The 15,406-nt window shown below is 40.3% G+C and overlaps 1 protein-coding gene across 1 annotated transcript in view; it reads right to left on the reverse strand.

The window, feature by feature from the left end:
- Window positions 1–1,905: 1,905 nt before the first annotated feature.
- fgl1 (fibrinogen-like 1) overlaps window positions 1,906–15,406 on the reverse strand; it is a 100,921-nt gene continuing 87,420 nt past the window's right edge. Inside the window, exons 7-8 of the mRNA XM_028802079.2 lie at window positions 10,540–10,727; window positions 1,906–2,382 (exon numbers count right to left, since the gene is read on the reverse strand). Of these exons, the coding sequence (XP_028657912.1) occupies window positions 2,226–2,382; window positions 10,540–10,727 (345 nt within the window). The 3' untranslated portion in view covers window positions 1,906–2,225. The remainder of the gene's footprint in view (window positions 2,383–10,539; window positions 10,728–15,406) is intronic.

Here is a 15,406-nt window from a genome sequence, read left to right on the forward strand (position 1 = left end):
TTTGTGCTCTGTTTTTAACTCCACTGTAAAGTGCTGTTAAAAAGCACATATTTAATGTAGTCTAGTAACATTTGTAATTTGTAATTGTATCTGGTGTGTGGGAGGTTGGTTGGGTTTGGGTCTTCCTATTTTCCTATAGGGGTCGCTAGCTCCCTAATTGGAATAAGTTCTTTTTAATTGCGGCATTTTAAGTTACCTGAAACTATACAGATATAATATTAAAAGGCAATATCCCTTCCATAGTGATATGGCGGTATAAAATCACATAAGAGAAAATAACTTAGTTTACTTTAATGATGATTTACACGGCATTACAAACGGAAGAAGCAAAATGACAAAACTTTTATCAAGATGGGATCTCGATATATACAGTCTGCCATTTTCCGTCGCTGCGCTGGAAGGATTCTCAGGACCGGATGACGATATCCCCCATCCGTCCATCGGCTTCAAGGCTTTTGGCTGCTGTCCAAGTCTTTTATACTGTTTTCTCCATGTGCAGGCCCTTACTTAGGTTCCAAACAAGGCAAGGAGAGGATTCAGTTTCATCTCTAACATACAGAAATAGTATAGTTTTTGTAGTTGTACCTTTCTCTCTTCAAATGCTTGCCTAGCAGTTCTAAATTCTGAGAGCCCCTGTGTGCTAACTTTGGCCTGGCCTGTACATGTGAGTGGATTTATAAAATAATTTTTTGTACGGAGTACAGTGACATTAAACTTATTATTCTGATTACAGCATCCCTGCAGTTTATCTGCCTTTTTACTCTCGACACTTGACCAAAGCAAAGTTCTGACTTCTAAAATACTTCACCTGCTCCATTAACTGTTTTTTTTACTGTTTATTTGACCAGTTAGTTTGCTAACTTTTCTTTCAGTCCTCTTGTAATTATTTTGAAATAATTGATACCACGTTAGAAGATCTCATCTTTCTACACAGGGATTAGTTCTTCCCATCCACTTAAATCAGGATACTCAGCTGAAAGTAAAGCGTGGGTACATTTAAGAAGGTGAAAAAAAACATTGTGTGGGTTGAGGACATCAGGCAAGCTACATAGCCACAGAAAAAAACTGATAAAATATATGAAAGATTGAACTTGAGGTTACTGAGAGGTGGAAGCATGAGAGTTCATCAAGGTTTTACACTGCAATTATTATATTTTTTCGTTCCTGGGTACCAGAGTTGCATTAAGCAGATTTAACATATATTGGAGAGATGGATAAATAGATTTTTTTTAATCTTTATTTCTTCTTTCCTTGTCATCATTGCAGTAAGGAGTCTTGAATAATGCTGAAATTTCAAATGTTTAAGGAGTCACAAGTAACCATTGTCACAGATGGCTGGAGGACAGACCCAGCCGGGACGCCTGGAAGAACCGGGAGGCCATGAGGGGGCAACCGCCCTGGATCTTGAGGAGACCACGGGAAAGGAGCAAGGAGGCTCAAGCCCATTGGGGCCTGTGGCCACCACCAGGGGGCACCCCAAGCCTCATGGAGCCCGGGAAACAGGCACTTTCGCCACACCTGGGAAAGTGGAGGAAGATCCTTCCAGGGACGCTCGGAGTGCTTCCGGTTGCAAGGGCAGCACTTCTGCCACACCAGGAAGTGCTGGCGGAATAGTGTCATCAGGCACCTGGAGCACATCCGGGTGAGAATAAAAGGGGCCGCCTCCCTACAATCAGAGAGCTGGAGTCAGGAGTTTGAGCAGGACGAAGCTCCCGTGAGGAGAGGCCCGTGTTGGGAGTGATTGGTGCTGGGGGCACAGTGTGTTGTGCAAGAACTGTATAAATAAACGTGTGGTTTATAAAGAAGCGATGTCTGTCTGGTGGTGTTCGGACCCGGGTCTCATACCATGTACACTAAATGTACAAGTAGGAAAAAGCAGAAATAAATGATTCACTAGGACTGAAAAATGCTGAACAGTAATAACTTTATTTTCTTGTTAACACTGATTAAACATTTGGAAAATGGACATTGAGAAAAAATGATAATTTTGCTACATTATACATTTTTCCATAATGTTGCCATATTCTTTTAACAGATATTAATACTGATCTCATATAGGTAAATCAGCTGATAATAATGCAAAGACATAAATTCACCTTTATCATTTTTTTCACAGATATAAGAGTACATTAATCATGTTTCAGTTTTTCAGTTCCACCATCAAGGTTGAGTGCAGACTTGTGGAATGTCACTTGCTAAGTTGTTACTGTCCATCACGGTCATCTTTAGGCCTTTGATTCAAATTCTGCTGGCCTTATCTTCATGACGACCGATTTCATGGAGTACCACCATCCATGCCATGTGTACCAAACGATTCCGTTGTCTGTCTTTGAAGCATAGGGCCCATTGTAGTAGTAGCCATTTAGATTGCCAGAGTGACATCTGGAAGAAATGCACAGAACATTTTCAGCAGACAAACAAGTAAGTGTTATGGTGGTGTTATTCATGCTGTTGTTTGAGTTGCTGTGCATTACTTGGTTTCAAGAGTGATGTAACATAATGAGATATTTGCAATGTGTTAACAAAAACATTCAGCTAGGTGAAGTTCTTTTATAAGTCTTCTTCTTTCGCTTCATCTTTCCCACTTCTATGTGGGGTTGATGTGCTTGATCTACCTTCTCTATACAACTCGGTCCTGCACCTCCTCCTTAGTCAGACCCTTTTCCTTCAGTTCTTTCATTTTATCCATCCACCTTCTCTTTGGCCTTCCTCACTTTCTCTCCCCCGTACTTTCATTCTCATCACTCTTTTTCCCACATATTCATCGTCTCCCCTCTTCACATATTCATACCACTTCAACCTACTCTCCTGTACTTTCTTAGATATCTCTCCCACTTTTGTTGTACCTCTGACTGTAATAATAATAAAAACAATAATAGTAATAATAATAATAATAAATTTTATTTAATTGGCACTTTTCTTAACACTCAAGGTCACCTTACAATAAAATTAAATGATATTAATAAAATATAAAAACAAAGAGGATGATAAAATCAAATAAAAATAAGGTACAGAGGTAGTAGCAAGCACACAAAGATAACAGGCAGTAACAGTGTTAAATTCATAATTGGCACGCCAGTTTAAAAAGACAAGTTTTGAGGACAGTTTTAAAATGTGATATTGAATCAAGTTGACGAATATGAGAGGGAAGAGAATTCTCGAGTTGAGGAGCACTATGAGAGACGCTCGAGCTCCCATAGAACAGAGTTTGATGTGTGGTACAGAAAGTAGAGCTGCAGAGGAGGATCTGAGTGAGCGAGAGGAGTGTAAGTCTGTAGGAGATAAGTGAGGTTGTGGAGAGCTTTAAATGTTAAGAGCGGTATTTTGTTTTGTATTCTGTAGTTAACAGGGAGCCAGTGAAGTTGAGAGAGAATAGGTGTAATATGTTCAGTGGACTTATAACAGGTTATTATCCTAGCAGCAGAATTTTGAATAAGTTATAAGCGATGGATAAGTTTTTGTGAGATACGATATAGAATAGCATTACAGTAATCTATACGTGAGGTGACTAGGGCATTAACCAAAACTTCAAGAACAGGACAAGTCTAGAAATGGAAGAAGGCAGTTCGAGAAGAAAAAGAGAGAGTACTGTCTAGGATGACACCCAGGCTCTTAATCTGAGAAGAAATGTTTGTGTTACTGTTGTTAATTAATACAAGAATGATAGTGAGTGTAGATTTAGAACCAATGAGGAGCACCTCAGTTTTATTGCTATTTAACTGGAGAAAGTTGTGGGTCATCCATGACTTTATGTCTTGGAGACATGACATAAGAGTATTTGGCAAACACAGGGAAAACAGAGGTGTGTTTAGTGGATAGATATAGCTGTAACAATGAAATTTAATATCATGGTGCCGAAAGATATTACCTATTGGGAATATATAAACGAGAAAAAGAAGCAACCCCAAAACAGAACCCTGCAGAACTCCCTGAGTAACGACTGCATTCTCAGATTTAAAGCCCTTTAATTGAACAAATTACATCCTATCAGTGAGGTAGTAAGAAAACCACTGGAGGACAAGGCCACAGGCTCCAAAACTAGTTAGTCTTTTCAAAAGTATCTGATGAGATATGCTGTCAAATGTGGAACTCAGGTCAAGAAGTACAAGAATTGCTAAAAGTCCCATGTCAGCTGCCTGGAGTAGATTATTTGTCTATAAATTCTCATTTCTGTCATATTCATCATTCTATCATAAGCATTCACCAAATCAGTAAACATCTTGTGCAAAACTGTATATTTTTCTCGATGCTTCTCTATGTGCTGTCTCAATGCAAAGATGCAGCAGTTGTTCCTCTGCCTGGCATAAAATGAAATGCTCCTTCCCGAAGGTAGTCTCTTCCGTAATCCTTCTCTCTTGTGAATTTCCACTTGGGATTAATAAAGTATCTATCTATCTATCTATCTATCTATCTATCTATCTATCTATCTATCTATCTATCTATCTATCTATCTATCTATCTATCTATCTATCTATCTATCTATCTATCTATCTATCTATCTATCTATCTATCTATGTATAATCCTTTCTCAAATTTTTATTGTGTGTGACATCAACTTTATCCCTCTATAGCTTCCACAATCTTGAATATCAACTTTTTCATTATAAATGGGTAAAATCAGACTGTTCCTTCACTCCTCTCGTATTCTCTCCTGTTCATAGATCTTCTGCATCCCACAAACATTCCCTCTTGTCCTAAACTCTACTGCTCTTCTATTTCATCCAGTTTGTATGTCTTTCCATTTATTTTTATCAGTGCTGCCTTTACTTTCTCTGTTCTTATTCCTGGTACTAGCCCTTCATTTGAGACTCCATCTCCAAATACTATCTTCAGAGTTTCTTCACTCAACAACTTTTCAAAGTACCTTTTCCTTCCACCTATTCTTGGTCTTATCATGGACAGCTAAGATCGCACATTGCTAAGTTCTTTTATAAATAATGGTCACAAATGTACACTATATACCATACAAAATGACAAAAGACTACTTTACTATATACATTTTTTCAATAGGTATGAGAAGTATTATCTCACAGTGTTTATGGGACTTTGCAACCACCAGCAACTGGACTTTGAAATTCCTAATTGGTAGACCTCAGTACATTGTATTGGTAGCACCACTTCCTTCATGCTGCTGCTCAACCCAGTAACCGCCTGCTGTGTTCCTTGTTTATTAATGATTGTGTGTCCAAACACACCTCCATCTTCATTATTCAATTTGTTGTTGATGCCATCTGTCTAGGCCTGATCACCAACCACGATGAGACAGCTTATAGAGAAGACACTTGCATTATGACATGGTGGTGTCAGAACAACAATTTCATCCTTAATATCAGTAAAACTAAGGAGCTGGTCATAGACTTGAGGAAGCAGAGGGAAGACCACACACTCAGTTTCGTTGGAGGATGCTGTGGAGAAGGTCAGTAGCTTTAAGATTTTTTGGAGTCAGTATTAATGACAGCCTGTTGTTACGCAAAACACATCTCAGATATCAACAGAAAGACTCACCCATGCTTATTCTTGCACAAATATCTGTTAAAAGTCCAGTTGTCTACATCTACACTTTCTACAGGTGCACAGTGGAATTTGTACTCATTGGCTGTTCACAACATTACTGGTGTACACCCCCTCTATTCAGGACATACTGTATAAAAAATACATTGCCTTAAAAAAGAAAACAGCTTTATTAAATACCTCAGTCATCCTGCACAAATACTTTTCTCCGTCCTAAACTCTGGCAAATGGTACAGGACCATTAGCAATCACACCAGTTGCTTCACATAGACTTTTTATCCACTGGTCATGAGGTTATTCAGTAGCAGTTCATGCTGACAAGTGCATATATATATATATATATATATATATATATATATATATATATATATATATATATATATATATATATATATATATATATACATATATATATATATATATATATATACACAGTGGTGTGAAAAACTATTTGCCCCCTTCCTGATTTCTTATTCTTTTGCATGTTTGTCACACAAAATGTTTCTGATCATCAAACACATTTAACCATTAGTCAAATATAACACAAGTAAACACAAAATGCAGTTTTTAAGTGATGGTGTTTATTATTTAGGGAGAAAAAAAATCCAAACCTACATGGCCCTGTGTGAAAAAGTAATTGCCCCCTTGTTAAAAAATAACCTAACTGTGGTGTATCACACCTGAATTCAATTTCCATAGCCACCCCCAGGCCTGATTACTGCCACACCTGTTTCAATCAAGAAATCACTTAAATAGGAGCTGCCTGACACAGAGAAGTAGACCAAAAGCACCTCAGAAGCTAGACATCATGCCAAGATCCAAAGAAATTCAGGAACAAATGAGAACAGAAGTAATTGAGATCTATCAGTCTGGTAAAGGTTATAAAGCCATTTCTAAAGCTTTGGGACTCCAGCGAACCACAGTGAGAGCCATTATCCACAAATGGCAAAAACATGGAACAGTGGTGAACCTTCCCAGGAGTGGCCGGCCGACCAAAATTACCCCAAGAGCGCAGAGGGTCACAAAAGACCCCAGGACAACGTCTAAAGAACTGCAGGCCTCACTTGCCTCAATTAAGGTCAGTGTTCACGACTCCACCATAAGAAAGAGACTGGGCAAAAACGGCCTGCATGGCAGATTTCCAAGACAATTTCCACTGTTAAGCAAAAAGAACATTAGGACTCGTCTCAATTTTGCTAAGAAACATATCAATGATTGCCAAGACTTTTGGGAAAATACCTTGTGGACTGATGAGTCAAAAGTTGAACTTTTTGGAAGGCAAATGTCCCGTTACATCTGGCGTAAAAGGAACACAGCATTTCAGAAAAAGAACATCATACCAACAGTAAAATATGGTGGTGGTAGTGTGATGGTCTGGGGTTGTTTTGCTGCTTCAGGACCTGGAAGGCTTGCTGTGATAGATGGAACCATGAATTCTACTGTCTACCAAAAAATCCTGAAGGAGAATGTCCGGCCATCTGTTCGTCAACTCAAGCTGAAGCGATCTTGGGTGCTGCAACAGGACAATGACCCAAAACACACCAGCAAATCCACCTCTGAATGGCTGAAGAAAAACAAAATGAAGACTTTGGAGTGGCCTAGTCAAAGTCCTGACCTGAATCCAATTGAGATGCTATGGCATGACCTTAAAAAGGCGGTTCATGCTAGAAAACCCTCAAATAAAGCTGAATTACAACAATTTTGCAAAGATGAGTGGGCCAAAATTCCTCCAGAGTGCTGTAAAAGACTCATTGCAAGTTATCGCAAACGCTTGATTGCAGTTATTGCTGCTAAGGGTGGCCCAACCAGTTATTAGGTTCAGGGGGCAATTACTTTTTCACACAGGGCCATGTAGGTTTGGATTTTTTTTTCTCCCTAAATAATAAAAATCACCATTTACAAACTGCATTTTGTGTTTACTTGTGTTATATTTGACTAATGGTTAAATGTGTTTGATGATCAGAAACATTTTGTGTGACAAACATGCAAAAGAATAAGAAATCAGGAAGGGGGCAAATAGTTTTTCACACCACTGTATATACACATACTGTATATATACTGTGTAAATATACACACAGTATACCATATATACTCGCGGATAAGCCGGGGCTTGATTTTACTATATAATTTCCAGTATTTTATAATGTCGGTCGTATAAGTTGAATGCAGAAAACTCATGCTATTGATCCAAGAGATTATGATCTGCTGACGGCCACCTGAGAGAGTAACCAGGGAGCACACTGCCTGTTTTTTCTATGTATTGTGCCTACGTGATCATGCGGTAATACCAGAACTATTCCACAACGACGTTTGCACTGTTTTGTGTTTTTTGTATCTCACACCCCCATACATCTTTATCGTAAGAGCATCCCTTATCTATGATGGAGCATTCAATCAGAAGAAAATATGAAGCTGGTTTTAAATTAAAAGTCATTGATGAGGTGAAAGAAATTGGTAACTGCGCTTCTGTAACAAAATTTGATATGTCTGAGAAACCGGTGTGAGATTGGAGGAAGCAAGAAGATGTAAAAAAAAAAATGAAAGGTCGTATTTTTGAACAGGCGTATAAGTCGGGGTCTGACTTTATGATCGTTTTTCGTGTTTCAAGACCCAACTTATATGCGAGTATATACGGTAGTCATGGAACAGTTAAGAGAATTTACATATAGAATTACATCGCAAACGTGAAATCAATCCAGACTCAGATAAGCAAGAAACGTTTGTGATGACAATTAATCTGGTTGCACTGATGACATTATGTGTCTCACATTTCCACGAAATCCTGGGAAAAAATTGGAGTGAGTTGCTGGGTTTGTGAAACTACGCAAGTAGACTTCAGAGGATCGTGCCACCAACTACCTCTGAGTGGCTAAGATTATGTTAATGGAGGGTACAGCTAAAATTCGATGGAAAAGTCGTCAAATGTGACTTGGCTTTAGTTGAGTTTGCTTTAAACATTTTGTGAATATGTTGTTACTGAAGTGAGTTTACTACTTATTTAATTTTTGCACAACAGTGCCATCTGCTTGGGGATTGGGCGAGTCAGGATCCCACTTGCCATTAATGCATAGATAGCACTGGCCGATAGTCAATTTGTAATGCACAATTCAGAGTATATGTGGTGTGCATGAGAGCTGACAACCAATGGATGCTCATCTGGAAGTACACAGCATAAAAAGCAGTGATGAGGAGTAAGGAATATGGGTGTTTTAGACCTCACAAATAGAAGAGAGGCTCATCTGCCTGATGTTTTGTGTTTTACATTCTATGACAGAACGGAAAAAAGCAAAAGGAGATGAGATTGAAGCTAAACCTGTTAACCTTCTATACAGCACTGGTTCCATCAGGCAGCACACTTTTGGCTGTCAGAAACAGGGGTGAGCATGACTGTGCTGGAAAGTTGTCAGGCAGTCACAAAATGTGACATGCCCAGTGACTTTCAGTGTGTAAACTGACATGATCCAGCGACAAGATCAGCAACTATGGTCAGCAAGTTTGACATATCCTCTCATTAGATGTTACATAAGCTTTAGACATTATAGTTATTTGTTTCCAGTTTTCCACAATGCACTTTCTTATCTACAAAAAATTTCTTTTTGGAGAGGGTGAAATTTTCTTTGTACATGGCATTGTTAGTCTGTTTCTAGGCATCTGGGTTTCAGCACTTAAACCCCTCAGTGTATTTAGCATATATTTGCTCATGTGTACACTCGTGAAGTCTGAACTTTCTAATTTCATCTGGAGGCTTGAAGACCAGAGTCCTTTTAAGAAACCCACTGATTTATATTTTGTAACACAATTTAAAGGGCACATGAACTTTCACATCTCACTATTTTAAAAATAGTCATAGTCTTTATCTTAAATAACATCAAATACTTATGTGAAATATGATTTAGCACTTTGTCCATTATGAATACGTTGAAAATTTAGAAATATTTATTTCTGTTTCTGCCTCTAGTGTTTACTGGAGGCCATCTCCTTCAGCAACGTACCCGCCAATCCAGATTTTCATGATGGCGTCTGTTCTGCTACAATGATCTTTTTTTCTGGCGTGTCAACTGCTTGCACATTCATGCCATGCTTTATTCCACTCACTTGGGGTCAGAGGCATCATTTGCACTCACTTTCCCCCAACTCTATGAGCCAAGCCAAGCCAAGCCAGGATCCTTACCAAGATTCTTTGGCAGCCATGTATGCAGGCTAATGGATTTAGACAGAAAGGCATGTGCTGTCAGTGCTGTTGTTTAAGGGCTTAATCATCTTTTACCCTCCCTTTCTCACACTCACACTTTCAGACACACACATACACACACACACACAAGCTCTCTTTATACTGTAGACATCTTCTTAGTATGGCTCCTTAACTTCTGGCTGTGCCTCTCTATCTCTTTCACAGGTCTGTGTGTCCCACCAGAATTTTCAGGCCAAAGCATTTAAGTTGTATCTACAAGTACATATTTCCTCACATTTCAAAGGGAGAATGGCAGTTCTTGTTTTCTTTCCTTAAAAAATATTTCTGTCTCTATAGCAGGTCTGTTCAATTCATTCACATGAGGCAGGAAACAACTTCTGGTGTTCATTTCAAATTTTCTGTTGACTTTATAGATTTTCAATATGGAGCTCATTAAATGTGAAGCAGGTCTGACTTAGTGATTAAGGTTGCTGCTCCATTGTTCCCTGGGTTTGGTTTCAATTTTCACTTCAGTCGCTGTCTGTGTAATGTCTATGTGTTTTCTTAATGATCGCTTGAGTTCACATCCCAAATATGTAAATGGGTGTGCATTTAAGTGTGCCCTGTAATGCACTACAACCCATCAAGGAAAGGTTGCTGTCTTGTTCTCAGTAATACCACAACCATCTCTGGTTTTCTGTCACTCTGTAACTGACTAATTGGTTTCAGAAAAACAATGAAGTTCATCTAATTTATCCAATCAAATAAACGTCTCATCCATGAAATAGCTGTGAGTTCTACTGTACATATAACCTTTGGTTAATTCAGAAGAAATTACGATAAAAAAATATTCTCACCTATTAAACCACCAGCCAGATGTATCCTCTTTAGCACAGTTGCCTTCATAGCGGTCATTGTCCCTGTCGTAAGTGCTGAATTTCATTCCATTGTGACTTGCCCACCACTGGACCTCTGGATGAAAACTTCCTGAAAGGGAATCTCCTGCTGTGCCAGTGTAAGACCCAAAAGTTAGCTGGTAGGAACTCTGGAAAAAAAATAAACAGGATCCTTAAAAAAGTTGCATATTTTCAGGATTTTTTTATTCATTATAAATGTTGTAACCACAAGGGGTGCCACTGAGCTCCAAGTCACAGACAAAATGTCACCTAACCCACCTCAAATATAGGATTTTTGTTTGTAACCAATGTGCAGAAGTGAGCTCAGCCAATAAATACACAATCACAATGCTCTTCTTCTCCTTCCGCCCCTATGCCTCCTGACTCTGACTCACAGAGGCAATGGGTGTCTTTTAACTCTTTCAGGGTGGATGTCGACTTTTGTCGAAATTCAGGGGTAGAGGATGATAATCTGCTGTAAACGCCCACAAAACTCGCCATTAGGTTTTAGTTTGACTCTCTTTGCAAGAAGGAAAGTTAGCTTTGTTGATTGGACCTCGATTCCTCACACTTGCATGAGTGGCAAAGAGGAAACAACCTCTAAAATGGCATCGACGTCCGGCAAAAGATCAAAGTGAAGGCACAAAGCAAAATAATATGTGGACAACGGTTTGTGTTTTATCGGTGAATCGGACTCTTGACTTTCCGGACATCGATTTTAATGCAAGTGATCTGGAGATCAAAAATGAAAGTGAGGTACCAGTATTGGCTGATTGTGGTGCTGAACACGTTCTTGTAGCTGATGCACCTACGGCAATGTTCACCTAGGAGGACCGCCACTTATGATAAAAAGAGGAACAAACGTGCTAGTGGCACATGGCGACTGTCGTCACTGCTCACCTGCAACCAGCCTGGCAGCAGGCTCGCGCACATTCCTGCTGGCTGTCGGACCATCACTGCATCAAAGGTGGCAAACAGGCATTTTATGTTGATTTTTGTGTGAAACCGTTGCTTTGTGTGATGTTTTTTGGAAAAAAAATTCAGCCCTCAAAGAGTTAATCTGGACCCAGGACTGCTTTGGGCATCATGGCACTGGACATATGAAGCAGTTCTAGGTCATGTGAAAACCAGGGCAGTCCTCCCCCAGCAGTGCCCTCTGGTGGAACCCAAGGATGCTTCTGGACTCCAATTCCCATGCCACCCTGCCTGTGTTCACCTCTATTCAGCCCAGAGGAACTTTGGCACCTGTCATGTAGGGGAATGAATTGCTCCAGGTATTCACATTCACCTAGCCCAGCATTTCTCAACCTTTAAGTATTTGGGACCCAAGTTTTCATAGCAGTTTTAATCGCACCCCCCTAACATTTTTTTGAAATGAGCCCACTATTACCAATTTGTTCTTTTTTAATTAATGATATATCATAGATGCATATTTTATTATACCTACTTAACTTTTATCAACATTTATCTGACTCTATATTTATTTTTCTAGTGTCAGAATGTAGTTTAAGTTAATTTCTTTTGGTTTCAATAGATGTATTTTTCATATTTTCAATTCTTGTTTTCTTTTTTTCACATCTTCGCGCCCACCTTTTTGTTACTTCATGCCCCCCTAGGGGGGCCCGCCCCACAGTTTGAGAACCACTGGCCTAGCCCATCTATTATGGGATGAAGACTACAAGGCATTACGGCCAGGTTAAGACTTTATTCCTGCCATCCTTCTATTATAGCCTCCTGGCCAGGCAAGAAATCATCATCCATCCTCGGAAGGATGCCTCTCCTTCCTCCATGGCACTTACAATGTATAATTTGGAACAAAAAGAATTCAAAGCAAATTACATTTGCCACAGACAGCTCATAAGCCCATAACTGTCAGTTTCTTTTAAGTGGTGAACAAAACCAAAACTTCAGTAGGACCAGCTCTGTAATGTGAGCTGGAGTGTGGCCAAGTGATTTAGTAGCTGGACTTTCAATTCTAAAATACAACTAAAAACTCCATTGCAGGTAAGCCACTTAAGTTGCTGGAGTGCTAGATGTGTTTTAAGTAGGCACTTTCTTTTAAAACTCGTTCTTTTTGCTTATTAAATTAACTATACTGTAAACAGATATACTGCTCAATTGCTGTGTTTCTTGCAGTCCATGCACACTGCCCTAACCCACCCCTGTAACCTTGACCATTACATTCACAGTAACATCTGGCGGATCTGATATCGTCAGGTTCCTGTTATTCCTGGAATTGTATCAAGGTTAGTAGTCTAAGACAGCTGCTCATGCTCCACCAGTCAAGCTTTAAAGTTAACCTCTGACATCATAAAGTAGGGACTGCATGCACAAAGGCATATGATTTCACATGCTTTAATAAAGCTTTAAAAATGTACCTTAGAAATAAAAAGCATGACGCATTTTTTTCTACAAACTTGGGGGACTTTTTCGTGCATTTTGATGAATGAAAAAAGGTTGTTTTTCTTTCAGTAAACCATATTGCTTGCCTTTTCCTGCAGTCTGTGCTTCATGATGCCAGAGCCCACCTTTAAATCTGATTGCCTGAAGGTAATGGCTATCCTGCAATACCAAGCCGGATTCCGGGAACAGAAATCTGATGATAACATCTGCATGGTTGCATTTTCTCTTTCAGAAGAGCATTTCCACTCCAAAGATCGTGCATATAATAAATCTGCTTTACATGTTGAAGGAACACTTAGTGGAAAAACGTGCACAGCATTCACCTTCCTAACACTGGAATCAGGGGCTGGAAATGAGTATCGTAATTGTTGTCTTAAATCGAGACATCAGCAACCTCCCATGGAGGAAACTGGGGCGTCAGCAAGCCCCAAACTCCAACACAAACGCAGACAGAGGCCTGGGATCACATAAAGGTGTGTTTTAGTACACAATACCTCCAAAAACTAAGAAAAGCCACAGGTTTTCTCTCTCTCCACAATTCACTTCTCACAACTTCTCTCCTCTCCTCTCACTGCCACACTGCCGTCATCCATTCAAGTGTTGCCTTCCTTCCTCCCTGCTCCGACTCATCTGAATAAGGCAGTACAGTCCCTTTTATTAAGGACCCAGAAGTACTTTCGGTGCCAGGGTGACTACCTGATGGAAGCACTACCAGGTCATACAGAACTCCTATAAATTGGAGAGTACATCTTCCCCTTGCAGCACCCATGGACCCCAGTAGGGCTGTGTTGCCGGGCTACATATCACAGCATGCTCTGCTGGTTTCAGAATGAGCGCCGTCATGGAGGGCTGCTGCCATCTAGTGTCTGGGGGAACTAGATATCCCTCTGTGACAGTCCTTGCCTGTCCTCTTCTTTTATCCCAGTCAACTTCTTTGGGGCTTCCTGCCCGGGTAAGGAATCATCTCCTCTGGTTGGGGTGTCTATCCGTCCCTCAGGGGAGCCTTGTCTGGGTGCGATCTCTTTCTCTCTCTTGGTTGGGATGCCTTTCTGTACTCTTGGGTCTCCCGTCCAGGTAAGGGATCTTCCTCACTTCCTGCCTATCCATTACGTGTGCCTCCTGTAATGCTGTTAGAAAGTTATGCTTTAACAGTATACTAGATATGATTTGTAGTACTTAATTTGTGTGTTCCATTTTAGTGTGTTTTTATTTTAGTATTATTTAGATAATAGTCATTAAGCTAGGGCGGCACGGTGGCGCAGTGGTAGCGCTGTTGCCTCGCAGTTAGGAGACCCGGGTTCGCTTCCCGGGTCCACCCTGCGTGGAGTTTGCATGTTCTCCCCGTGTCTGCGTGGGTTTCCTCCGGGCACTCCGGTTTCCTCCCACAGTCCAAAGACATGCAGGTTAGGTGGATTGGTGATTCTAAATTGGCCCTAGTGTGTGCTTGGTGTGTGGGTGTGCTTGTGTGTGTCCTGCGGTGGGTTGGCACCCTGCCCGGGATTGGTTCCCTGCCTTGTGCCCTGTGTTGGCTGGGATTGGCTCCAGCAGACCCCCGTGACCCTGTGTTTGGATTCAGCGGGTTGGAAAATGGATGGATGGATGGATAGTCATTAAGCCCGTTACAATAAAGGGCGCTGGAACAGTAGTGCATAAACATTAGTAGGAACAGTCTATATTAAATGGCAAGGGACCTTTTACCTCATTAAATTTTTCCTGTAAAATGCCTGTAATTTTCTCTGACAGTAATACTGGCTTTGCTGTCCGTAATATGCATTTAATTTTCTGTCACAACAGTGGGCAATCAGCAGATTCTCCCCAGCAACTGATGTAATGATACCATGAAAATTTGTATATTTAGGAAAACCCCTTCAATGACTGACACTTTACACTTTACCGGGCCAAGCTTCTTAATCGCAAATCTGACATCATCAGAGTGAACACTTGCACAACAATGGGAAGCTGGTCTCCGTGTCTCAGTACCCGATTGGATTTTTCATGTTTTATGTTTTAGGTCTTACCTCATTTACCAAAATCTGATTGGATCTGCCGCACGATATTTTATAGGTCCCACCCTCTCTGTCTTGTGTGATGCATCAGGCGGCCTTTGAAGCATCTGCTTTGAAGCATCGCACCGTGCGCTCTTCACCAGAAGACACACACACACGGGCACTGGACGCACACAGGGGTTTTATTAAAGAGGATTTGCTATTAAACTGTGTGACCAAGACAACGTCTCAAAGCTCATAAACTGACATTTTGAAATCAAAATATTCTGTAACTGAAATAGCAGGCAGGCACAAATGACCTCATTAGATAATTAATTCATGAGGTAGTTTTCCAAGAGTGTCAGATTTTGGAAGTTGATAAAATTGTGGGGTGTATGCAAAATAAGCATACACTGGAATTCTGGGAAAATAAGTATACA

This window comes from Erpetoichthys calabaricus, chromosome 5, assembly GCF_900747795.2.
Source record: "Erpetoichthys calabaricus chromosome 5, fErpCal1.3, whole genome shotgun sequence".
Classification (NCBI taxonomy): domain Eukaryota; kingdom Metazoa; phylum Chordata; class Cladistia; order Polypteriformes; family Polypteridae; genus Erpetoichthys; species Erpetoichthys calabaricus.